Source organism: Dictyostelium purpureum (assembly GCF_000190715.1).
Source record: "Dictyostelium purpureum unplaced genomic scaffold DICPUscaffold_10, whole genome shotgun sequence".
Taxonomy (NCBI): domain Eukaryota; phylum Evosea; class Eumycetozoa; order Dictyosteliales; family Dictyosteliaceae; genus Dictyostelium; species Dictyostelium purpureum.
This window is the reverse complement of record NW_003519347.1, coordinates 50,825-75,643: the sequence shown is the minus strand read 5'-3', so window position 1 is coordinate 75,643 and position 24,819 is coordinate 50,825. Positions and strand designations below refer to the sequence as shown.

Here is a 24,819-nt window from a genome sequence, read left to right as displayed (position 1 = left end):
CTCTTTCTACGATTTTTTGTGAATGTTTGACCTTTGATAGAAAAGACTAACTCTTCTGCAATTTGACAATTGGCATCATTCAATAAATTGAATGATTCATTATCAATATTATTATCACAGCTTTTGTTAAGTCTATTGTTATTAATATTAGAGTTATTATCATAATCAGGTGTTACAATTTGAGGTGAAACGGTTGGTGAGTTTGATGGAGAAATTGAACCACCAGAGTTATTGTTTGGGCTTGGTCTACTTAAACTAGGTGATGGTGAGCTATTGCTATTTGAACTATATGATGCATTATTATGATTATTAGTTTCATTATTATTACTATTATTGTTATAATTATTATTATTTTCATTATTGGTGTTATTATTACAATTTGATTCACCAACATTGGTATTCTCTACTAATGATGGTGGTGAGGAGTTATTAATTTTTACAATTTCACTTTCGATTTCTCTTGGTGAACAACTATTGTTATTTGTTTGTTGATTTAAATTTATATTAAATGGTATAACCTTATTAAGTGGCAGGTATTTTTCACTTTGACTTCTTTCCATTTTAAGAGGATTATTAGAGTTATTACTATTATTGGTTGTTGATGTTATACTATTAAAAATATCAAAGTTAACTTTTTTAGGTGAGCTCCAAGTATTGAATGAATATTTTCTAACTGGCGAAATTGAGTCTTCTAATGTAAAGCTTCTAAATAATAAATCATGTTGAGAATTCTTTTTTTCTAAAGGTTTGCTATTTTGAAGTGGTGGTATAGAAAATATTTTTGTTAAATCCTTATTTGTGTTGCTTGTTGATTCTTCTTGTTTTGATGATGGTTCTTCTTTTTTTGGTACAATTGATTCAATTTGTGATCTTGGTGATAAAATTTCATCAAGATTTTCACTCTTAGTTGGTTGTTCTTTTTGTGCTGGCTGCTGTGCTGCTGGTGCTGATTGTGATTGTTGTTGTGCAGCTGCTGGTTGTTGGTAATAATTGATTTGTGGTTCACCAAAAATATTTGAATTTGGAGTTAAAATTAAAGTTAGTCTTGGGTCAGCATTTAATAAATAGGCAGTTTTTTGGAAATTTTGAATTTGTTTAATACAGTTGTACATTAGTTTTAACTTGTTAATATTAAGTTGCCAAGTTTCATCATTTGAACCAAGATGATTAGGATTTCCTTCTTGAATAAAGGTCATATCTGATAGAATTAAACCTAAAAATGGGATGCATGGTGAGGTGATGGTCTTTAACTCGGTTCTATAATTTTTAAAATTTTCATCGCTTTCCATTAGTTTTTCTAAATCTTGTAATGTCTTTTGATGAGTTTTGGGTAAAATCTTTTTGGTCCATTTTAAACGAGTAATAGAAGAGTGACTGATACCTGCATAAATTGCCATTAAAGAGTTGTAGTTTCTTAATTCATGAAGATTTTTTGCGATTTTAATGAATCTAGCCATTACTTTACAACGATCCTTTAATTTTTCTTCATTCAAAATGGTTTGAATGACATTCATAGAGACCTCATTAAATCTTGAAATTAATTTGATGATATTTGGAGCTTTATCTTTTAAATGTGGTTTACCCCAAGCTCCATTCATTAACTCTTGGGTTTCGATACAAAGGAAAATTGAAAAATCTATAGCAGTTAATGATTTTGCAATTTCCTTTGCTGGTGCATCCATGATTGATAAAAATACATCACTACTGCTCCATGTTGAGGATCTTGGTCTAGTTTGTACCCAAAATGATGATGATTGGTTTGAGGATGGTTGATTAAATGATAAAGAGTTTGAGGCTGTAATTGGAGTTGGCTGATTACTATTGTTAACGGTTGCACTACTTGTATTTGTTGTATTTACATTACTGCCATTACTACTAACGCTTCTATTATGTTTACGGTGTGATGCAGATGTGGTTGAGGATGACAATGAAAATGAGGTTGAGGTCGAAGAAGAGATTGAACCTTGACGACGATGACCAGAGGTGGAGTGATGAAGTTGATCATATTCATTTTCATAGTGACCATTTTGTTCCAAAGAAGAATAGCTTAAAACACCGCCATCCATGTAACCATTTGAAGTTGTTTGGGGACTGAAACGTCTATGGTGAGTTGGTGATGAGGGTGGAGAGGGTGGTTGTTGAAAATCCAAATCAAAGCCATAGGATTTCAATGAAGTTGATAAAAATGTTTTAATTTTCAATGTTGACTTTTTATTTAAATATCTCTTTTCAATTGCCTCAGGACTATTATCTATACTGTCACTGCTACTATTTACACCAACATTGCTATTGCTATTTGTATCCAAACATCTTTCAGTTATTTTGGTTTCCAATAAATAGATTAGTTGATTTCTTAATTCGATAATTTTACTATACAAATAGGAATCTTGAATATTTTTGATATCTACTATAAAATCTTTAAATTCTGATGCGAATGAAAAATCACAAAGTTGAGAAATATAATAATCTTTTAACCAAAATTTTATTATATTACAAATTCTTAATTGGATTTGTGGTGATTCAGTTTTAAACCTAAATTTTTAAAAAAATTAATATATATTTAAAAAAAGTGATGATTTTATATTTTAAATATTTTAATGTTACTTACAAACTTGATAATTCATTTAATATATCTTTTGAGGTAAATATACAATCATAGGTTGTAAAAAATGATTTAAATAAAATTGAGTCATCATTTGGTTCGCTTATTAACTTCTTTATCAATTTTGATAAGCATAATAATAAAACTGAACGTCTATGCTTTTCCTCTTCAATACCATCAATAACACTTTGGGGTAAGGATTGCAATCTTGGGGACTCTATATGAATACTATTTCTGTGTGATGAGGATGATAATAATGATTGTTGCTCCTCGATCAACAAGTGGTTTAGTTGTTGTTGGATTAATTGCTCTTCATAGTCATTGTTTACAACAGATATTTCCGTGGAGTTTCTTAAAACTTGTACCAATCTTTCGAATGGGTTACCATTAAAGTTCATTGATGCGTCCCATTTTGGAATGGCTACAGTGTATCTTTTATGTTTATTTGATTGATGGGTGCTAGTGGGCATTTGTGAAGCAATAATTGGTGATGGTGGTGAAAATGCAGAGGAGGATGAAATTGATAGTGAAGTTGATGATGTGGATGGAACTAAAATATGGTTAAGTGCAGTTGATGATGTAGTGGACGAGGTTTCAATATTTGTTATAATATCTAGTGAATATTCAGTTTCTGGCTCCTCGTTGCTGTTATTATGTTGAATGTGTTGGCTATCGAATGGATTTGATTTGTTATGATTTGATAATGGTGTGGTTGATGTTGGTGTTTGATAAGATGATAAAAATGATTGGTCACTTGATTGTCTATCGAGAGCTCTTGGAGGTGTGATGTTGCCACTTAAATTTGAATGTTGGTTTCGTTGAGATGGTATTCTAACTGTTTCATTCAATTGGTTTGCCATAAGTTGGATTTTTTTAATAGTTTCCTCTCTTGAGTCAAGTGTTTCTTGTTTTTTTAGTGATGGCGATTCATTTTTTATTGGAGCCGCTATCATTGATGATGCTAAACAGTTATCTGGAACTTGTTGATATTGTTGCTCGTGACCCAATAAATTTGTGGTTGATGCTGAAGAGGGATGTTGTTGACCATTAAATGAATATGATTGGGCTAATAGGTTTGGAGTTGAGGAGAATTGTTGTTGTTGTTGATGTTGGTGTTGATTTGGGAGTGGTGGTAGCGAACCTCCAGATTCAATTTTAAAATCCTCTTCACTAATTGGATCGTCCTTATTCTTTCTTGATAATAATCTGACAAAAATGCTGCCTCTATTTTTCTTTTTATCTTGTACTGATAAGGTATTATTTCCGGATGGGATATTTAAGTTTTTAAAACATTCATCATTTGAAACATTTGGAGGCAAACTATTTGTACTGGAATTTAAACTAATAGAGGTTGTATTTTGTGAGGGTGTTTCTGTTGCAATGGTTTCATTATTGTTTATATTATTGTTTATATTATTATTATTTGCACCAGTTACAATTCTCATAGATTTTCTTGATGCCTTTGAAATTAATGTATTAAATGAAAGCTTGTCTTTTTTCTCTGACTTTGATCTTGGTCTATTCATTGCTGGATTGCTATTGTTATTACTATTATTGGCTGTAGTGCAACTTGATGTGCTATATGTTGAGCTAATACTACTATTTGAATCTTGTCTAGTTAATGCAGGTATTTCTCGATTGTCGTTACTACTATTGCTATTCTCTATATTATTACTGTTGATATTATTATTACCACTACTATTATGATTTATATTTTCATTTACAACAGCCTCCTGTTGTTTTAAAGGTGAAGAAGAAAACATAACAGACTTTGAGCCATCCCTTCTAAAAGGATTAAAGGATCTTTTAGTTTTTTCTTTATTATTAGAGCTATTGTTATTACTATTATTATTATCTACAGTTTCCATTTTTTTTTTTTTTTTTCTATTTTATTAAAATTTTATATTGAATGGAGTAAAAAAAAAAAAAAAAATGGAATTATTAATTTTTATGGTGTTATTATTATTATTTGTTGGTATTATACAAAAAATATATATAAAATATATATTTATATTTTATTTCGAAATGGTACTGTGTGAGAAGGAGTTGGAAATTTTTTTTTTAAAAATAATTTTTTTTTTATTATTATTTTTTTTAAAATTTTTTTTTTAAATTTTCCAACAAATCAACCTTCACTGCTTTTTTAAAAATTGAGGAACACTGTTATGTTTTATATATGTGTGTTGGATGTGTTTATTGTAATTATTTTTTTTATTTTTTTTATTTTTTTATGTCTGAGTATGAATGTGTGGGTGTGGTTTTTTTTTTGAAAATATCAAAACAATGTTATTATATGAAAAATAAAGATAAAAATAAAAAATATGGTGATGTGATGTGAATGAATAAATAAATAAAATAAATAAATATAAATAAATAAAAAACAAATATTAAAAAAAAAAAAAAAAAAAATCTAATAGCTTTCAAAAAAAGCTATTTTAAACCAAGTGTTATTTATTTTTGTTTTGTTTATTTGGATATTTTAACTTGCTGATTTAGTATTGCAGTTATTAATAAACAAATAAATAAAATTACAATTACAATCTACAAAATGAAAAATACACTATTATTACAATAAATAAAAAAAAAAAAAGTTGTAACTACAATGTTATTTGATATTTAACAACAACTATTACTCTACTATTAAAATATTATTTTATTTTATTATTATTTTGAATGTTTAAAGTTTATTGAAAAACAAATGATTAAAAAAAAAAAAAAAAAATAGTGATTATTATTTTTTTGATGGAAATTATTATTTTAAAAGTTTAAATAATATTGAGAAAAATTAACTGACAGGGTTTTTATTTAAGTTTTTATTAATTTAAAATTAAATTTTTGTGTGTATATATATAATAATGTTGGCAGTCGAGGTTGTTTTATATGAAAAATAATGATTATTATAAAAAAATATTAAAAATTTTTTTTTTTTTTAAATTTTAAAAAAAAACAATAAATAAAAAAAAAAAATTAAAAGAAAAAAAAAATAAAAAAAATTAAAAGAAAAAAATTAAAAAAAAAATAATTGTATGATAATAAAAGTTTTTTCCTTAACTATTAAGGCAATGATTAAGTTTTTTTCGTTATAGATGGTGGGATAAATAAATAATTTAGTAAATTGAATATATAAATATATACATCATTCAAACACAAAATTATGTGTGTTGTGTATGGGGGTATAATATTATATTTTTTTTGATGATATTATTAATATCTCTTTTATTTATTTTTTGTAGTAAATTGAAAATGTATGTGGGTGTGTCGTGTGTGGGTAATATTGATTGAACGATGTGGATATTTCTTTATTTAAAAAAAAGGTGGTGCGATACCCCTTTTTTTTATTTTTTTATGTGTGTGAAAATATTAAAATATAAAAAGTGTGTGGGGTGTGTTTTTGGATGGACATACAACAAAATCTTTCGAGTAGGTGTAAAAACTTTATTAATTATTTGACGAGACTTGAAAAAAATTGTGTATACATACTATTAATAATTTAAAAATCTTGTTTTGCCCTTTTTTTCTTGTTTTTTTACCAAGCAATTTCTATAAAATAAGGTATTATTATAAATGTTGCAATATATTCCAATTCTTTTAATCTTGTTCTTGATTGAATACTCAACAAATATCTACACTTATAGTATATTAGCGATCCAAATTTATAAAAATAATAAACAATACAGTAAAAAATATATAATTATTAATGACATTAACAATGTTACTATTAAATATTTTTTTTTATTTTTTGTCAAAAAATAAAAAAATATTTATCTTTTATTTTTTTTTTTTTTGAAATCTAATTAAACTTTGAAATAAAATTGGTAAAAAAAAGATAATGATTGTTTTTTTTTTATATTATTAATTTTATAATTTTTTTTGTGTATTTTTATTTTTTTGTTTTATGTTTTATGTTTATATTGGTACTGATGATATTATAAAATTCTATTTGATAAAAAAAAAAAAAGAAAAAAAGAAAAGAAAAGAAAAGATTATTACAATTATTATTATTATTATTATTATTATTATATTATTTTTTTAGTGGACGATTTTTATTATAAATTGAAGGTGTTTGATATTCCATATAATTAACATCATTTGCACCAGATAAAGCCTTCATTGAACCACCAGTAGTTCTACTAACAGCAGTTGGATTGGTACCTGGTTTTTGTTTTTTAGCTGTACCACCACGAGTAATATCATCGAAATCTTCTTCGAGTGTTTCATTTTTACCACTATCCTCGCCTTCACCTAAAACTTGACCCAATAATTCCAATTGTTCCTGTTTTGAAGTGTATTTAAGGGTTGGATCTTGATCAAGACCTGGTAATTCGGAAATAACTTTGAAACTGTAACCTTGGTCAATTAAAAACTGTTGTCTTTTAGTACTATAATACATTTCCTGTGTGTCTTTAGAGACCAATGAATAAAAGAATGCATTGTAAAGACCATCAGACTTTGGTTTTGGACGTAAAATACGACCAAGACGTTGAGCCTCTTGACGACGTGAACCATAATGAGATGAAACCTGAATGATGACTGTGGCTTCTGGGATATCGATAGATGTATCACCAACTTTTGAGATGAAAATAGTTCTAACCTTTGGATCATGTTGGAACTTTGATAGAATACTCATTCTTTCGTGACCTGATGTTGGACCATAGATGAAATATTTACCTAAACCCTTGGCATACTTTTGAAGAGCATAAACGTTGTCAGAGAATACAATAATCTTATCACCTCTTTGTTCGTGGAATTTAATTAAATATTCGCAAGCACGGAACTTATTTGGGTTCATAGTGTATAAAAGCTTCTTTTTGCATTGACTGTCATTGATGAGATACTCTTTATAAAACTCAGCACTCATTGGACACCATACTTCAGAACATGATACATTGGCAAGGAAACCTGATTTTTGAAGATCTAACCAATTGGCCTCATAAAGCTTTGGACCAATAAGGAAATTTAAATCCTGAATCTTTTCATCTTCACGTAACAATGTTGCAGTGAGACCCAATTTACAATGAGCCTTTGTTACTGTTAAAACCTTTCTAAACATTGCAGCTGGAACTACGTGTACCTCGTCTAATAATACCAAACCCCATTCTCTATTTGTAATTTCGTTCATAATTTTTAAAGAGTCTGCTGAACGTCTACCACCAAAAGCTACCATAGTATAGGTTGTAATGGTGACACCTGCCAAGCTACAAAGTTTTTCTTTATTGTCACTTGTGAATTTAGAAATCATTTTCTCTTCAATATTACTCCATAATTTGAATTGATACTTCCATTGCTCTACAGATACAGCAGATGTACACAAAACCAAGATACTCTTTTTGACAGTGCATGCCGCTGTGATACCACTCAACGACTTACCAGCACCACAAGGTAAAACAATAATTCCTGAACGAGCACGACCATTACCAAACATCTTAGATAACGACTTTTCTTGATATGGACGAATCATTGTAGTTGGCTTTAAATCAATATTTAAATTAGGATTAACTGTGTCATTACGAAAATCATACTCTTCCAATACTGGGTAATCCAATTGAATACAACGCTTCTTTACCTCTTCGACCATTTGAGAATTAATTTCGAATGAATGAAAATGTTGATCAGAGTTGTTAACTGTATCTTCTTCCTCCTCTTCCAAAAGTGATGTAAGTGCATCATTTTTTAAAACTGGATCTAATGATTGATTAGCTTGAAGGCCACCACTAATTTGTGCACCAACAATTTCTACTTTATTAATAATTAAACCAGTTTTTGGATCAATAACAGACTCTTCGAGTGTTGGCTTGATTCTGGATGATGCAATTGTAGAATCTTTTAAAAGAAACTCTAGTACCTCGGGATATGCAGACTCTACGAAATATTTATTCTTTTGTAATACTAGTTTGACTTTACCATAACTTTGTGTACATTGTCGGATGAATTGCTCTACTTCTTTTGGCAAATATAGTTTTGATAATCTATTTAATACTGTAATAATGTCATTGGTCTCCAAACCTACTGATACCGCTGCATACAATGAATACGGTGTTAGCTGGTATTCATGAATTAACTGTGGTCTGCAAACTGGTTCTGAAATTGCGACCAAAAAATCTGATGCTTGTTTATAAATTGGTGAAAAAGTTTCTAAAAAAATGTGTCCATCTGGACATACCCATAATGGTCTCGTTTTATCATCTTTCTTTAAACCACATTTCTTTGAAAAATCGTGAAATGATCCTTTTCCTTCTGTTTCGGTATTTATATTATTATTGTTACTGGTAACACTATTTGTTTTTTTTATAGATTGATTAAATTCCCCTGATTCTTCTAATTCTTCTTCAAAATCTGTCCATGTATTATATGTTTTAGTTGTATTAGTTGATCTATCTTTTCTTTTTCTTGAATCTGTCATTATATAATTTATATATAAATATTTACAATAAAAATTAAAATAATAATATAAAATTTAGAATAAATCTATTTATTATAACTTTATAAAAAAAAAAAAAAAAGAAAATAGATTATTTGATTTTTATTTGTTTTTTAAATAAAATGAAAAAAAAATAATAAAAATTTAAAAAAAAAAAAATTTTAATTTAAAAAATGAAAAATAAATTTTAAAAAAAAAAAAATATTTATTTAAAATTTAAATAAAAAATTATTTAATTCCAAATATATTTATTTTAAAAAATATAAACAATATAAAATTACAATAATAATTCTAGAACTATAAATAAATTTATAAATATTTAATACCAAATTTATACTACTTTTTTTTAAAAAGAATTTTTATATATACTCAGATAAAATAAAAAAATCAAAATGGTTAAATAATAACTATATTATAACTAAGGATATTTTCTATAACTTATTATAACTATTATTAATAAATTAATTTTAAATCATATTTTATTTATATTTGTATTCTTCAATTTTTTTTTTTAAAAATTTTCGAATTTATATAAATTAATAATATTTTTTTATTTTAAAAATATAAAATATATGAATAATTTATAAATAATTAAATGGTAATAAATAATATTAAAATAAACAATAATAATATAATAATAATAATATAATAATGAAAATAAAAATAAAATATGCAATAAAGTTCAATTTGCTTTCTTATAATTTTAATGAAATTATTGTGTAGAAAATTTAACGTTTCGTCAAAACGAAAATTTGTATGGTGGAAATTCCTCATATAAAAATAAAAAAATTAAAAAAAAAAAAATTAAAAAAATTAAAAAAAAAAAACAATGCCCTAGCCTAAATTTTTTTTTTTTTTGATGTAAAAATTCCTTTTCCTCTCTTTTGTAACTGTTACATATCACAATGAAGGTTTGTTATCTCATATAAAATTTTATATGTATATGACTATATCTGTGTCATAAATTCAATAGCATTCATCAATCCTCAAGATAATCAAAGATTAAGAAAGATTAATACAGTATTATAAAGATTGTTGATTATGGATATAGGATTAGAGGATATCACATACAGAAATAAAAAAAAATCAGATACAGCACAGATACATAAAAAATTATAAAAAAGTTATTATGGCAAATCATTAACATAATTTTATATATTTCGATTATTATAGCTTAACATTGCCTATCCAAGCACTGGTGCTCAAAAAAAGATCAACATTGAAGACAAGAACAAAGTTCGTTGCTTCTTTGAAAAAAGAATCGGCCAAGAAGTCGAAGGTATGTTATAATATTATATGTGTTATTTGTAACCAAACTATGACCGTTTATTAACATATTTTTTATTTCATTTCAAATATCAAATTTCACTTTAATTAAATTCAATATTAAAATTCAATAATAATAGCCACCACTTTAGGTGATGAATTCAAAGGTTACGTTTTCAAGATCACTGGTGGAAATGACACTGAAGGTTTCCCAATGATGCAAGGTGTTGCCGTTCCACACAGAGTTCGTTTATTATTAGACAAAAACTCAGGTTGTTACGTTCCAAAACGTGACGGTGAAAGAAAGAGAAAATCAGTTCGTGGTTGCATCGTCGCTGAAGATATTGCCTCATTACAACTTGTCGTCGTCAAAAAGGGTGATAACGAAATTCCAGGCTTAACTGATGTTTCAATCCCATCAGCCAAAGGTCCAAAGAGAGCCTCAAACATCAGAGCCCTCTTCAAATTATCAAAAGACGAAGATGTTAGAAGATACGTCATCCGTCGTGAATTACCAGCCACTGACAAGAGAAAAGCTAAATCAAAGGCTCCAAAGATCCAACGTTTAGTTACTCCAGTCACCATTGCTCGTAGAAAGGCTCTCCGTAACAAGAAACTCGTCCGTCACGAAAAAGCTGCCAAAGAAGCCACTGAATACGCTAAACTCGTCGCCCAAAGACAACAAGCCACCAAACAAAAAAGATCAACCAAAGCTTCATCAAAAAAAGTTTCAACTAAATAAATAAATAGTTAAACATCCTTTTATAAAAAGAAAAAAAAATAATATAGTATAAAAAAAATAATAATAATATTTATTGTGCAACTTAAAAAATTATTTATATTTATTTTAATACCATTTTTTTTTAATTTATTTTTATATCAAATCGATAAAAAAAAAAATCTAATTAAGCATATCGCATTTTATTTTAATTATTTTTTATATATTTATTTTTTATATTTTGAATAATATTTAAATTTATTTTTTTCCAAAATAATTCATTTTATTTGAATGTGTTATATTTTAAAACAAAATGCATTAAAATAAAGTTATATATTTATCAATTATTTGATTTAAAATGGTCAAGAAAATATAAAATTCTAAGAAGGTTTTTTAAAAGGGGTAAAAAAAAAAATAATTCATTTAAAAATTATTTTTTTTAATTTTTTTTTTTTTAATTTTTTATTTTTTCGTTCCATTAGTTTTCTTATTTACTTTTTATTTTTTTTACAAATTTACAGATAATAAATAATAATAATATTTATGAATTAATATATATGTTTATATTTTAAAATTACTGTATATTAATTCATAAAAAAAAAATACCATATACAGTTTTAAATTATATTATATAATAGTATGGAATGCAATAAGGATGATGCACTTAAAGCTAGAAATTTAGGGGAATCATATTATAAAGAAAAAAACTATTCAAAAGCATTATCATTACTAGCCAAATCCAAGAGACTCTATCCGACAGATGGTATTGATCAATTAATATCGACAGTAGAAGATTGTTTAGCAAACGATGATTCATCTTTAAATAATAATGACAGTAATATAAATAATAGTCCAAATAATAATAATATAAATACTGATGAAAAAAGCAGCGATAATAATAAAAATAATAGTAATAGTAATAATAATAATAGTAACAATAATAATAACACAATAAATAATCAATTATATACAAAAGAACAAATTGAAATTACTAAAAGAATTATTGAATCAAAAACTCATTATGAAAAACTTTCATTGACAGCATCATGCACAGAAATAGAAATTAAAAAGAAATATAGGCACTTGGCAAAATTACTACACCCAGATAAAAATAGTGCACCGCAGGCACATATAGCATTTCAAGAGATTAAACTTGCACATGATGTTTTATCAGATCCAATACTAAAAAGAAAATATGATGATCAGTTAAGAACTCAGCAGTTTATACAAAAGCAGCAACAACAAAGACAACAACAGCAAAATTATTTTAACCCATTCCAAAATCCTGATTTTTATAAAAGGGGTAGTAAACCTTCACCATCATCTCAACACCAAAAACAACATCAAAAAAATCAACAACCTAGGATAATAGAGTGTTTAAATTCAAAAACTTGCCCAATAATAACGTTATCATCAGCTATTTATGATTCCTATTTAAATTGCCAAATCAGTATTTTGTGTAGATGCAATAAAGAGAGTGCCTATGTAAAATGCAAATCATGTTCATCAGTGTACCATTTATCAGATAATTACAAATCAATTAAATCTGAATTACAGTGTCAAGGTGCTGGTTGCAAACAAAAAGTTTCTTGTGGCTTTCCAGATAAAATGTATAGTGTCGAGCTATCAAATATATTTATTAGAGAGGAGCCAAAAGTTCAATCTCCAAAGAGGAGCCCATCTCAGCAAACACATTCACAATCTTCATCACAATTTTTTTATCAATCACAACAGCCACTGCATCACCAACACTATTTTTCATCACAGTTTCAATCTCAACCATATTACTCACAATCACAAAAATCATCGCCTCCTCGTCCATTGCACCAAAAAAAGAATGAAAATAATTTAAATTCAAACTATAGAGAGCCATTTGTTCAGGATAGTGACGATGAAGAAGATATTGACCAAGTTAAAAAAGAAAGATTAGAAAAGGATAAATTAGAAAAAATGCAAATGGAGAAACAAAAGAAAGAGAGAGAAGATTTATTAGAAAAAGAGCGTATGGAGAATTTAGAAAAACAGCGTTTGGAAAGATTGGAAAAGGAACGTACAGAAAAGGAGCGTACAGAAAAGGAGCGTATAGAAAAGGAACGTATAGAAAAGGAACGTATAGAAAAGGAACGTATAGAAAAGGAACGTATAGAAAAAGAGCGTATAGAAAAAGAACTTATTGAAAGGGAACGTGCTGAGAAAGAGCGTATAGAAAAAGAACATATAGAAAAGGAGCGTATAGAAAAGGAACGTATTGAGAAAGAAAGACTTGAAAGGGCGGCAGAGAGAGAACGTACCGAAAAAGAACTTATTGAAAAGGAAAATGAACGTTTAGAGAAATTGAAGGAAATCGAGAAAAAGAAAAAACAAAGAATGAACAACTATGAAACCTTTGATGAAATAGAGGAGGCTAAAAAGAAAATACTAGAAGAGAAATTAGAGGCTACAGAAAAACCAAACAAACAAAAATTTATTATACCCACAATAAATAGACTTTCAAGAGCTTCAATTGGTGCGGTTATATTAAATAATAGTAATAATAATAATGATGATATTAAAAATAATAGCAGTAGTCAGGATAATGAGGAGCCACCAGTCGAATTATACCCACCTTTACCAGTATTTTCAAAATCTGTTGAGCTAAAAGAACCTGATGAAAAGAAATCAAAATATATACACACAGATATTTCATCATTCTTTAAAAAAGATGATCAAAAAATAGAAAAATCACCACCACCACCACCACCAACCAATAAACCAAAAGTCATATTAGCTCCAACAGTGCCAGTTAAACAAAAGTCACCACCACCCCAACGAAAGCAAAGCCTAGAAACTGATCAACAAAACAGTAAATATGTTCAGGTTCCAGAGCCACCAAAAGACTTTAATTTTCAGTTTAATAAATCAAAAAAGAAGGAAGAGTTTGATTTGTTTGAAGAGGATTTGGATGAATCACCTTCATCATGGCTCTCACAAGCTCCAACTCATAATCCAAATAAAAAAGAGGAACCCATTGAACAAAAAACTTCAATTTCAAAATCTCAAAAAGATAGTAATAATGATAATAACAATATTGGTAATGGTAGTTCTCAATTAAACAGAGGGGATAGCGATTTATCAAATGGTTTACCAAATAGTAATTTATATAGTTATAGTTTTGTTGGTTTTGGAACTGAAGATTATTTTACATTTGGAGGTGAGGATTATTACCAAGATAGTTACGAATACAATACCAGCGATCAAAAACAGCCAAATGGATCAAATGTTGCAACAGGTAGCAATAATAATAATAACAATAACAATAATAATAGCAATAAAAATAACAATAATAGTAAAATCAGTAATAGCAATAGTAATAACAATAATCAAAATCAAAATAATGTTTCGAAATCATCTAGCTCTGGGCCGGTAAAAAAAAGTTTTAATTTTGAGGTTTATGATGAAAGTGATTTAGAAGATGAAGAGGACGAAGGAAGAGGCATTATGGAAAGTGTAAATATTAAAAAAAGACCAAGTATCGAAAATAAAGATAAAAGATCCAGCAAAAAATTAATTCATTCGCCTATACAACAAGGAAATAAGATGGATATCAGGCTATATGCTACTAAATAAATAAATGTAAATAAAATTAATTATAATGTTTTTTTTTGTACTCTTTAATTAATTTTAAAGTGGTAAAAAAAGAAAACAATAAAATACTGGTATATATTTGTGTTTTAGCCATTTTTATTTATTTTTAATTTTTTTTTTTTTTTTTTCAAAAAAACTTTTTTTTTATTTTTTTTTTTTAAAAACTGTTTTTTTTAAATTTATAAAAAGTAATCTTATATAAAAATTATTTGTTTTTATTTTATTTTTAATATATATTGGTTTATATTGTTAAATGTTAAATAATAATATTGATGAAAGAAAGATTTTAAAAAAAGGGTATCATATATCCACCAAAAGTACATACTTTCAAGTTCTTTATGATGTTTACCTAAGCAAAAGAGACGACTGGATTAGTGTCAACTCCCACATCGCACCAGTTGGGAATAACTTTCAAGAAACATTAGATTTAATAAAAAATCAAACTAAAGATAGTGAAGTACCATTACTATTTACAAATTTAGCATGGGAAAGAAACTGTTCAATAACATATATCCGTAATCAAGTTTATTTTGATGAAAATCAAGAAAAAAAGTTATACGAACATTGTAGAGCCATAGAATCATCATCAATTATTAGAAACTCGGTTGGTAATTCAAATATTTTAACAGATAAATATTTATTGTACAAATATTTATTGAATGGAGAGAAATATTTTGCTGTACCAACTATATTAATAAACAAAGGCAGGGTTGACGAAACCAAAGGTAAGTTCTTTGAAGGAGCAGAGTTCACTAAAAATGACGGTTTATGGTATTTAAAAGACTCAATGAGGAATAAGTCTGAAGGAATTTATTTATTTACAAACAAAGAAGAGGCATTTGAATTTTCAAAAAGAGATGAAAATATCAATAGAAGGTTTTTATTACAAAAAGAAATTACACCGATGCTCATCGACTACCACTTCAAGTTTGATGTTAGGGTGTACATTGTTTCTGTCTTCACACCAGAGTACACCAAATGCTATTTATTCAACGAGGGTATAGTCAGATCGACGAATTCTGTCTATAAAAGAGGTGACCTGCACAAAGAAAGTCAATTAACCAATTTCTGTTACCAAAAACAAGTTTCACCTGAATTTCAAAGAATATATAGATTAAGCGACATCACTAAAGACCAACTTGACATTGACCCCAGTGAAATGTTTGAGAAGATTAAAGAGTGCACAGCAAGTTGTTTTGGTGATGTTTTAACAAAACTTAATCAATACAAGCACCATGGATTCACATTGTTAGGTTTGGATTATATTTTTGACCACGAAAAAAAACCATATCTTTTAGAAATTAATTATTCACCTTCAGCATTCCAAGACTCGCCAAACAATGTTCCATTAGTAGTTCAAGAGCTTTGCAAGCAACTTCCTTTAATTGCTTTGGATCCAATTTTAGAAAATAAATCACCCATCTTGAATGATTTTATCGAAATTAATTCAATAAATCACCACTGCTCAAAAAATGGCGGTAATGAGGATCATAATACTGAAGATTTCGAATTATTTTAAAAAAAAAAAATCCATCAAAAATAATCCATCAAAAATAAAAATAAAAAATAAAATAAAATTAATCATGATTACTTTAATTTATGATTTAAAATTCAATGATAAATCAAAAAATAAATGGGGTTAAAAAAATAAATTAAAAACAAACACTCCTAAAAATAGATTTTTTTTTTTCGAAAGTAAATATTTTTATTTTGTGTGAATGCAAACCAAATCATAGCATAAAAAAAATCAAATTTTATATTGGGGTTAACCCTCACACCACACAACACCACAAAAAAACACTTATTAATAACTCATTAATTTATTTTTGATTTATTTTAAACACACCCCTTTTTATTTTTATTTTTATTTATTTATTATTTTTATAAATTATTTATTTGTTTTGGGTGTTGATTATTGATGATAATTTTTAATTTACTAAATTTAAAAATTATTTATTTAATTATTTATTTATTTATTTATTCATTTATATAAACTTAAAAATTGTAAACTTTTAAAGATTTACAACTTTTTTTGATTAAAAAAAAAAAATGTTAATTATTATTTTTTTTTTTTTTTTTAATTTTTTTTAAAAAAATTTTTTTATTTATTTTTTTTTAATTTTTTTTTATTTTTAAAATTTTTTTTTTTTTTTTTATTATATATCATTTTGTACATTAAACTACAATTCTCTTTTTCTTTTTTTTTTATTATTTCCCTTTTTTTTTTTTGTTTTTTTTTTTTTTTGAATTATAAATATATTTAAAACATATAGTTATAATCATACATTAAAATAATAATAATAGTTAAATATATATATATATATATAAACAATATAAATATAATTTTGTATAATAAATAATAGTAATAATAAATATTGATTCTTGTCAATCAAAAAATTAAAATAAAATGAATATTTTTGGGTAGGTTTAAAAAAGAGAAAAAAAAGCAAAATAGAAATAACAAAATAATAATAGAATTTAGGATTAAAACAAAAATAATTTTACGAAATCATACTGATTTTTCTTTTTTTTTTTTTTAAAAAAAAACAATTCAATTGCAATTATAATTATTTAGAAAAAAGAGTCAAACATTTAAACCAAAAAAGAATATACAAGAAGGATCAAAACAATATCATCTTAAACAATATGCTGAAGCAACATTAGGTAGCGGTAATCTTAAATCAGCAGTTTCATTACCAACTGGCGAGGATATAAATGAATGGTTAGCTGTAAATAGTAGGTGTTTTTATAAAGCTTTATATTAGTTTTAGATGGTTTATAATTGAAATAAATGTATTAACCCCGTTTCATTTTAAATTTATAGCTACAGATTTTTTTAATCAAATTAATATGTTATATGGAACAATTACAGAATTTTGCACACCAGCAGATTGTCCTGTCATGTCAGCAGGACCAAAATATGAATATCATTGGGCAGACGGTACAACAGTTAAAAAAGCAATTAAAGTATCAGCACCAGAATATGTAGATTTTTTAATGACATGGGTACAATCCCAACTCGATGATGAAAATATTTTTCCATCAAAAATCGGGGTACCATTCCCAAAGAACTTTCAATCAATCGTTAAAACCATCTTCAAACGTTTATTTAGAGTTTACGCACATATATATCACTCTCATTTCCAAAAGATTGTTTTATTAGGTGAAGAAGCCCATCTCAATACCTCACTTAAACATTTTATCTATTTTATTCAAGAGTTTAATTTAGTTGATAAAAAAGAATTAGGACCACTCAACGAATTAATTGAAAGTTTAATGAAGACTCCATAAATTAATAAATTTAATAATATATAAATGTAAAAAAAAAAAAAACAAAAAAAAAAAAAATAATAATAAATAATAATAGACACATCATAGAATTAATAATAAACAATAAATAACAATAATAACAATAATAACAATAACAATAATAATAATATTATAATAATAATAATATAGTCATATATATATAATAATATATATTAATAATTAATTTTGATTTTTTTTCTTTATAATCAATCAATTAATTTGTAAATTATCTAGCATTTAATTTTTTTAAAAAAAAATAAATAAAATATAAAATTTTAAAAATATTTATCTTTTTATTTCTTTTAATTTATTTGTTTTTCATAGTTTTGTTTAATATAAAGTGATAGGAATTCTTTTAATGATGTTGGGTTTCTCTTTAAAACAGTTAATAGATCAGATTTGCATGAATAAAATTCATTATCTCCCATGGCCAATGCAAAAGCTAATGAAAAGCTTATAAAACCATCTTCTTTACCCAAATTCATTAGATCTTGTTTGTAGGATTCAGCAGTTGGGCTGATATATTGAATTTTTTTACCCGTAATTTCACATAGTATATCTGCCACATCATGAAGAGTGTGTGTTTCTTTTGAATTAAGATATAGGGTTTTTCCAATATAGTCATCACTATTTAAAACTACATTTACAGCTGCTTCAGCTAAATCTTCTCTGGTTGTATAGTTAATTAAACCATTACCAGCAGGAAAAGATAGTACACCGGTGTTTATTACTGTTTCTAATGGATTGAAGAAAAAATTTGTTATACCTTCACAATAAAGACCATTAACCAAAATTGTGTGTGGTATACCTGATTCTTTTAATAATTTTTCAGTGCCGATATGTGTCTCTTTAATAAAATCAATATGAGATGGTATTTCAAATGAATTGTGTTTCCTAATAAAACTGGTGTATGCAATAAATTTAACATTGGATTTTTTTGCAGCATTAACAATGTTTAAATGGTGGGTTTTTCTGTAATGTAAATCATTAGATGAAATAAATAATATTTTTTTAATATCTATAAAAGAAGATGTCAATGAATTTGGGTCATTATAATCTGCTTTTCTTATTGTAACACCCCTATTTTTAAAATGTTGTACTTTGGATTCATCTCTAACTAAAGCAATTATACTATTACTATTATAACCTTTTCCTAACAAAAAATTAATGGCATAGTTCCCTAAAAAACCACTGGCACCAACAATTAATATATTACATTTCATTTTTAATGTATAGTTTATTATTAATAAATATTTTTTACATTTATATTTATTTACATATTTTTTATTAAAAAAAAATACAAACCCCAAAAAGTCAAATTTGTATTTTTTTATTTATTTAATCTGTAAATTTTCTTTATTATTTGTTTTTCTATATAACAAAAAAAATGGTAAAAATAAATTTAATTTATTTTTATTTAAATATTAAAATCGATAGATTCTTCTTTTATTAACAATAGATATTGTTACAAAAATATAACCAATTATACTGCAACACTGTATCCCCAAACATCTAATAGTTAAATTTCATTCATGAAGCATATATATATAGATAGACAGTATTTATATAGCTTAATTTAATCAGAATTGTAAGTATTATTAAGATTTCAATTATAGTTGTAATGGGTTTAATATTAATATTTTTTCAAGATTAATATTAGGGATTGTGATGTCAGTATTGGTATATCCAATGATGTATATAAGATATTATATATTCAAAAATACTCTAGAATATATCATAATGAAAATTTTAACTTTAGACAAGAGCCATTCTTTCTCTTCCAAATACTTAAACATATACAAATGATTAAAAATTACAAAAATTGCTATTAATTATAAATAAATAAAATAATATTAACTTTATATGATATTAAAATAATTAACTTATTATTTATTTAAAAATAAATTTAATTTTTTTTCATGAATTGCATCGGAAATAATTTTTATATCTACATCCGTTGGACGATCACGATCAAGCTTTGGAACAAATGATCTTATTGATTCATATAACCTTAGAGTGTTTTCACAAAGTTTAAATGAATCATTTTGAGCTAATCTTAAATCAATAGCTTGGCATGCCATTATTAATGTCATTGATACGATGTCACAAAGTTTTTGTTCCATACTGACTGCACCCAAAGCAGAGTGTAGTCCTAAACTTACAATATCTTGATTGAATTGTTCAGTTGTTAAACTATGAATGCTTGCAGGTGATGCTTCTTGTCTTAACCAAGTAACTAAAGCTGTTTGGGATATTTGCATTCCTTTAAAGCCTTGATATATTCCAACATCTGATGCAAGGGAATTGGGTAGCCCTTTTGAAAAACCGTTGTGCATCATTAATGCTACCAAAGAGTGTAGATGATTGGCCACCAGTGAAATATCTAATTTTATTCCATCCATAGTTCTAGCAATGTGATTACCCATAAAATTACCACCACTTAGAGCATCACCATTAAATGGATCTATCAAAGGATTATCATTTGCAGAAAAAATCTCTCTTTTTAAAACTTTTTTTGCATTATCAATAGATTCATGTATGATACCCAAAATCTGTGGTGCACAACGTAATGAATAAACCTCTTGAACTGATTTATTTAGTTTTTTAATGTTGGAACTGTTAGTTGTTAGATTAAAGTATTCATTACTAGTATTATTGTTGTTATTTAAATAATTATTTAAAATTTTTGCAACATGGATTTGACCTGGATGGTTTTTTAAGTTATGGATACGCATATCATAATGGTCTCTCGATGCAAGTAATGCTTCTGCAACTAAAGATACAGCTCCTAAGGCTGTATTGTACACATTTTCGAAATTATATAATGATATTAAACTAACTGCACTCATTACTCTAGTGCCATTTACCAATGCTAATCCTTCTTTGGACTTTAAAGTCAATGTTTCAATTTTTGCAATTCTTAATGCATCTTCTGCACTCATTATTGAGTTTTCAAATCTTACTTTTCCTTTTCCACACAATGAGTTTGCTACATAACTTAATGGTATTAAATCGCCACTAGCACCAACGGACCCAAGTTTTGGTATTAGTGGTACTATCCCCTTGTTTAAATGTTCTACTAATAGCAATACAACTTGAGGTCTTACAGCTGACCAACCTTTGCAAAGAGCAATTATAATATTTAATTGTATTGCTCTAACATACTGATCGGGAAAATATTCACCAGTTCCCACTGATAAAAAATCTAATAGATTGGATTGATGATAATCTAATTTATCATAAGGGATCATTAAATCAGCATTTCCACCAAAACCAGTATTTATTCCATATATTGGCTTGTATTCTTTGAGTTTTTCTTCTAGTTTTTCCCTTCCTTGTTGTAAAAAATTCAGAATTTTATTATCAATTTTAATTTTTAGTTTTCCCAATGAAATGTTTATTATGTCATTAATTTCGATATCTAAATTATCAATATTAAAAACACCCATATTTTTGTAAATTAATATTTAAAATAATGAATTTTTTTTTTTCTTTAAATAATAAAAAATATTAAAAAAAAAATATAACCCACAAAATTACTTGAATATAGAATTATCGATTAAATTTTTTTACACCCAAATTGTTTAAATTGGTATTTTTTAAAAATATTTTTTAATATAAAAAAAATGTTCTTGGTTATTTTTTGTGATATAAAAAAAATGTTTTTTTTTCAGATAAAAATTTTTAATTTCACATATCACCCCATAAATCAGTAAGATTTTATCTAAAGATTTAATTAGTAATTAAATTTTCAAAAAAATTATGAGCATGAAAAAGAAAAATATTAGTATAGCCCAGAAATGATAAAATTAGATTTTAATTTTACCCAACTCTTATAATACTTTTTTTTTTTTTTTTTTGAAAACCTTTTAAAACAAAATTTTTTATTTTGAAATAAATATTTGTTTTATATAACAATTTTTAAAAAAATTGTTTTTAACAAACTTTAAATAAATAAAAAATGAAAGTTTATATAAATAAAAAAATTTATTTTAAATCAGATCATCCCGATATAATTATCGAAAATAATAATTTATCAAATTTTATATTAAATTCTTTAAAAGAAAAAGAAAACAAAATAATTTTAAAGGATGAAAATTTAAATAGTATTAATTCATATGATTTTATAGATGCTGTTCAAAAGGTAAAAAAAAAAAAAAAAATTATAATATAAAATAATTAATCTTTTAAATTTATTATTTAAATAGGTAGCAAAAGGTTTTAATCTACTAGGGATAAATAAAGGGGATGTAATAGGAATATTAACTCCGAATATGATAGAATATACATATTGTGTTTTGGGGGTACTTTTAGGTGGAGGTATTATTTCTCAAATCAATCCCAATAGTACGGCAAATGAAATAAAAAATACACTATCAACAGTCGAACCAAAATTTATTATTATAAACTATTCAAACTATATTAGAATTAAAGAAAGTATTAAAGATCTATTTCCCCAGTGTCGTGCACTTATTTTAATATACGATTGTGACAATGAGCAAAATATTAAACTTTCTTCAGAGTCTTCATTAAATATAATACATTTAAATAATTTTATGGACAATGATGGTATATATAATGAAAGTTTAGCAAAAGTAGAATCATATAATGAGATAGCAGCCCTTTTATTTTCGAGTGGTACTACAGGAAACTACAAGGGTGTTTGTCTTACTCATTCAAATTTTCTTGCAAGTATTAAACAAGTGATAGTATCAGAGTATTCAAAATACACAGAGCCACAAAAAATCATTGGTTGCATACCAATGTATCATATTTTTGGTTTAATAACTGTGTTTTTATGCTGCATTACATATGGATGTTGTTTATATTTTATAAAAAATTATAGTTTAAAAAAATTATTAACTTTTATTGAAAAAGAAAAAATTACACTTGCTTTTGTAATTCCCACAATTGGTATCGATTTGGCAAAATCATCTTTGGTCGATAAATATGATTGCTCTTCGCTTACAACAATCCTTTCAGGAGGGGCTCCATTTCCAGAGACTATTGTAAAAGAGCTTCAAAAGAGAATTGGAGTTACCATCAACAAAGATAATGAACCCATTAAAAACCTTAAAATAAGACAGGGTTACGGATTAACAGAATCTTCTGCTGTTGCATTAGCAGATCCATTTAAATATGAAACTTCATCATCTGGCAAATTATTGTCCAATTTAATTTCTAAAGTTATTGATTTTGACAGCGGTGTTAACCTAGATGTAAACCAAATTGGTCATATATGCATAAAAGGTCCAAATATAATGAAGGGGTATTATAATAATAAAAATGCAACAGATAGTACTTTCGATAATGAGGGATTTCTATTAACTGGTGATGTAGGTTATTTCAGAGAAAATGGTGAATTATATATCGTCGATAGAATAAAAGATTTAATTAAAAGTTATGGTTATCAGGTAAGTTTTCTTTATTTTATTTTTATTTTATTCTATCCTATTAATTTGTTAATTATTATTATAGGTGGCACCTGCCGAGTTAGAGTGCATTTTATTAGGCCACCCTAAAGTCCAGGAAGTTTGTGTAATAGGAGTACCATCCTCTGAAAATGGGGAAGCACCAAGAGCCTATATTGTTTTAAAACCAAACGAAAAAGCAACTAAAAACGAAATTTATAAATGGCTGAACCCAAAGATTTCCCACTATAAGTCGTTAAATGGTGGTGTTGTTTTTGTTGATAGTCTACCCAAATCCAATGCAGGTAAAATATTAAGAAGAAACTTAAAACTCCAATCTAAAATGTGAAAAATAAAAAATTATTTCTATATATAAAATAAATGAATAATTATTCATGTTTTTATAATCTATTCTTTTATATAAAAAACTTAATTATTAGTATTAATGTTTTTTTTAAATTTAAAATCAACCCATTCAATCAAATCGACCATGGAGTTTTTATAATTTTATTCCAACCAAAGGTCTCAAATATATCTTTTTTCTATTGTTAATAATATTTAAAAAATTAGATTGTAAATATTGAAAAATAAATTTATTATTAAAGTTTTAAAACAGAAAAAATTATTCCCAATTTATATCTATTCCATTATTTGTAAAATTTAAATTGTTATTAATGTTAAAAAGGTTATTTAAGACTGTATTAAAATGATTATTGGATTCAATTTTATGTTTTTTTATTTCCCCATTGTATGATGTAATTGTTAAAAATGATTTTGTTAATACGGCAATACCCTCCTCAATAAATCTAACAACTATTGGACTATAAACCAAATCGATTTTATCAGCTATTATTATAGCTTGTGAAACTGTTAAATAATTTTCTCCCACAGGCTCTAAATTAAATACATTAATTGAACGCCATTCTCTAAATTTTTCAATTACATAATTATTATCTTTTTTAAATTGTAAAGTGTGTGTATAGTTTTTAGTTTCTCCAGTATGTAATATAGATTGATTTTTTTCTTTTATTATTCTAAACAATCCATTTTTACTCTTTGAAACAATGCAATCATTTTCATTTTCACCATCACTAATTAAAACAGGTTTAATTGCAGTATATACACCAAAACCAATATCTAAAAAGTATTTTTTATTATCATGTATCATTACCACTGCTACATGACATCCTGGTGCTCTATTAGGTGTGGGACCACAAACAACAGTTCCAGCAACCATAAAAACATTAAATCCATAATCTAATAAAAAATAATATAATAAACTATTTAATTTAAAACATAAACCCCCATTTTTTTCAATTAATAATTGATTATATATTGATTCTTTTGTAACCAATCCATGTTTTCCTTGTATTATTTCTAAATTTTCAAATGAAAAGGTTTTGCAACAAGATTCCATAATATTGGGAATATCTTCAAATCTAAAATTTAAAATAGACTCTATATTAATTCT

General features: G+C 25.8%; 10 protein-coding genes across 10 annotated transcripts in view; 5 read left to right on the top strand and 5 right to left on the bottom strand.

Annotated features, from left to right (window-relative positions):
- The window catches only part of DICPUDRAFT_147313 (uncharacterized protein), a gene marked incomplete at both ends in the record, with an annotated part of 4,823 nt that extends 353 nt beyond the window's left edge, over window positions 1-4,470 (bottom strand). The window contains 2 exons of the mRNA XM_003283544.1: window positions 52-2,532; window positions 2,609-4,470. Of these exons, the coding sequence (XP_003283592.1) occupies window positions 52-2,532; window positions 2,609-4,470 (4,343 nt within the window). The remainder of the gene's footprint in view (window positions 1-51; window positions 2,533-2,608) is intronic.
- A 1,917-nt stretch (window positions 4,471-6,387) lies between these two features.
- On the bottom strand, window positions 6,388-9,135 carry DICPUDRAFT_96425 (uncharacterized protein). The gene has a single exon (XM_003283543.1). It carries the CDS (start codon window positions 9,000-9,002, stop codon window positions 6,624-6,626), a length of 2,379 nt encoding a protein of 792 aa, XP_003283591.1. The 5' UTR covers window positions 9,003-9,135; the 3' UTR covers window positions 6,388-6,623.
- Window positions 9,136-9,919: 784 nt separating this feature from the next.
- DICPUDRAFT_44938 (40S ribosomal protein S6) lies at window positions 9,920-11,078 on the top strand. The gene is made up of 3 exons (XM_003283580.1): window positions 9,920-9,931; window positions 10,194-10,299; window positions 10,427-11,078. The coding sequence occupies exons 1-3, from the start codon at window positions 9,926-9,928 to the stop codon at window positions 11,026-11,028; spliced, it is 714 nt and encodes a 237-aa protein (XP_003283628.1). The 5' UTR covers window positions 9,920-9,925; the 3' UTR covers window positions 11,029-11,078.
- A 565-nt stretch (window positions 11,079-11,643) lies between these two features.
- DICPUDRAFT_74587 (uncharacterized protein) lies at window positions 11,644-14,610 on the top strand (the record flags this gene model as incomplete). The annotated part of the gene is made up of 2 exons (XM_003283579.1): window positions 11,644-12,915; window positions 13,258-14,610. 2 exons carry the CDS (start codon window positions 11,644-11,646, stop codon window positions 14,608-14,610), a joined length of 2,625 nt encoding a protein of 874 aa, XP_003283627.1.
- Window positions 14,611-14,881: 271 nt separating this feature from the next.
- Window positions 14,882-16,147, top strand: DICPUDRAFT_26115 (uncharacterized protein; the record flags this gene model as incomplete). The annotated part of the gene is made up of 1 exon (XM_003283578.1): window positions 14,882-16,147. One exon carries the CDS (start codon window positions 14,882-14,884, stop codon window positions 16,145-16,147), a length of 1,266 nt encoding a protein of 421 aa, XP_003283626.1.
- A 655-nt stretch (window positions 16,148-16,802) lies between these two features.
- On the top strand, window positions 16,803-18,213 carry DICPUDRAFT_91135 (uncharacterized protein). The gene is made up of 3 exons (XM_003283577.1): window positions 16,803-17,049; window positions 17,204-17,364; window positions 17,453-18,213. The coding sequence occupies exons 1-3, from the start codon at window positions 17,036-17,038 to the stop codon at window positions 17,917-17,919; spliced, it is 642 nt and encodes a 213-aa protein (XP_003283625.1). The 5' UTR covers window positions 16,803-17,035; the 3' UTR covers window positions 17,920-18,213.
- A 26-nt stretch (window positions 18,214-18,239) lies between these two features.
- Window positions 18,240-19,160, bottom strand: DICPUDRAFT_147307 (uncharacterized protein; the record flags this gene model as incomplete). Its single annotated transcript, XM_003283542.1, has 1 exon — window positions 18,240-19,160. The coding sequence occupies one exon, from the start codon at window positions 19,158-19,160 to the stop codon at window positions 18,240-18,242; it is 921 nt and encodes a 306-aa protein (XP_003283590.1).
- A 663-nt stretch (window positions 19,161-19,823) lies between these two features.
- DICPUDRAFT_26153 (uncharacterized protein) lies at window positions 19,824-21,386 on the bottom strand (the record flags this gene model as incomplete). Its single annotated transcript, XM_003283541.1, has 1 exon — window positions 19,824-21,386. One exon carries the CDS (start codon window positions 21,384-21,386, stop codon window positions 19,824-19,826), a length of 1,563 nt encoding a protein of 520 aa, XP_003283589.1.
- A 512-nt stretch (window positions 21,387-21,898) lies between these two features.
- On the top strand, window positions 21,899-23,697 carry DICPUDRAFT_147305 (uncharacterized protein; the record flags this gene model as incomplete). Its single annotated transcript, XM_003283576.1, has 3 exons — window positions 21,899-22,081; window positions 22,146-23,351; window positions 23,416-23,697. 3 exons carry the CDS (start codon window positions 21,899-21,901, stop codon window positions 23,695-23,697), a joined length of 1,671 nt encoding a protein of 556 aa, XP_003283624.1.
- A 570-nt stretch (window positions 23,698-24,267) lies between these two features.
- DICPUDRAFT_19832 (uncharacterized protein) overlaps window positions 24,268-24,819 on the bottom strand; it is a gene marked incomplete at both ends in the record, with an annotated part of 573 nt that continues 21 nt past the window's right edge. The window contains one exon of the mRNA XM_003283540.1: window positions 24,268-24,819. This exon is cut by the window's right edge and continues 21 nt beyond it. Coding sequence (XP_003283588.1) covers window positions 24,268-24,819 — 552 coding nt within the window.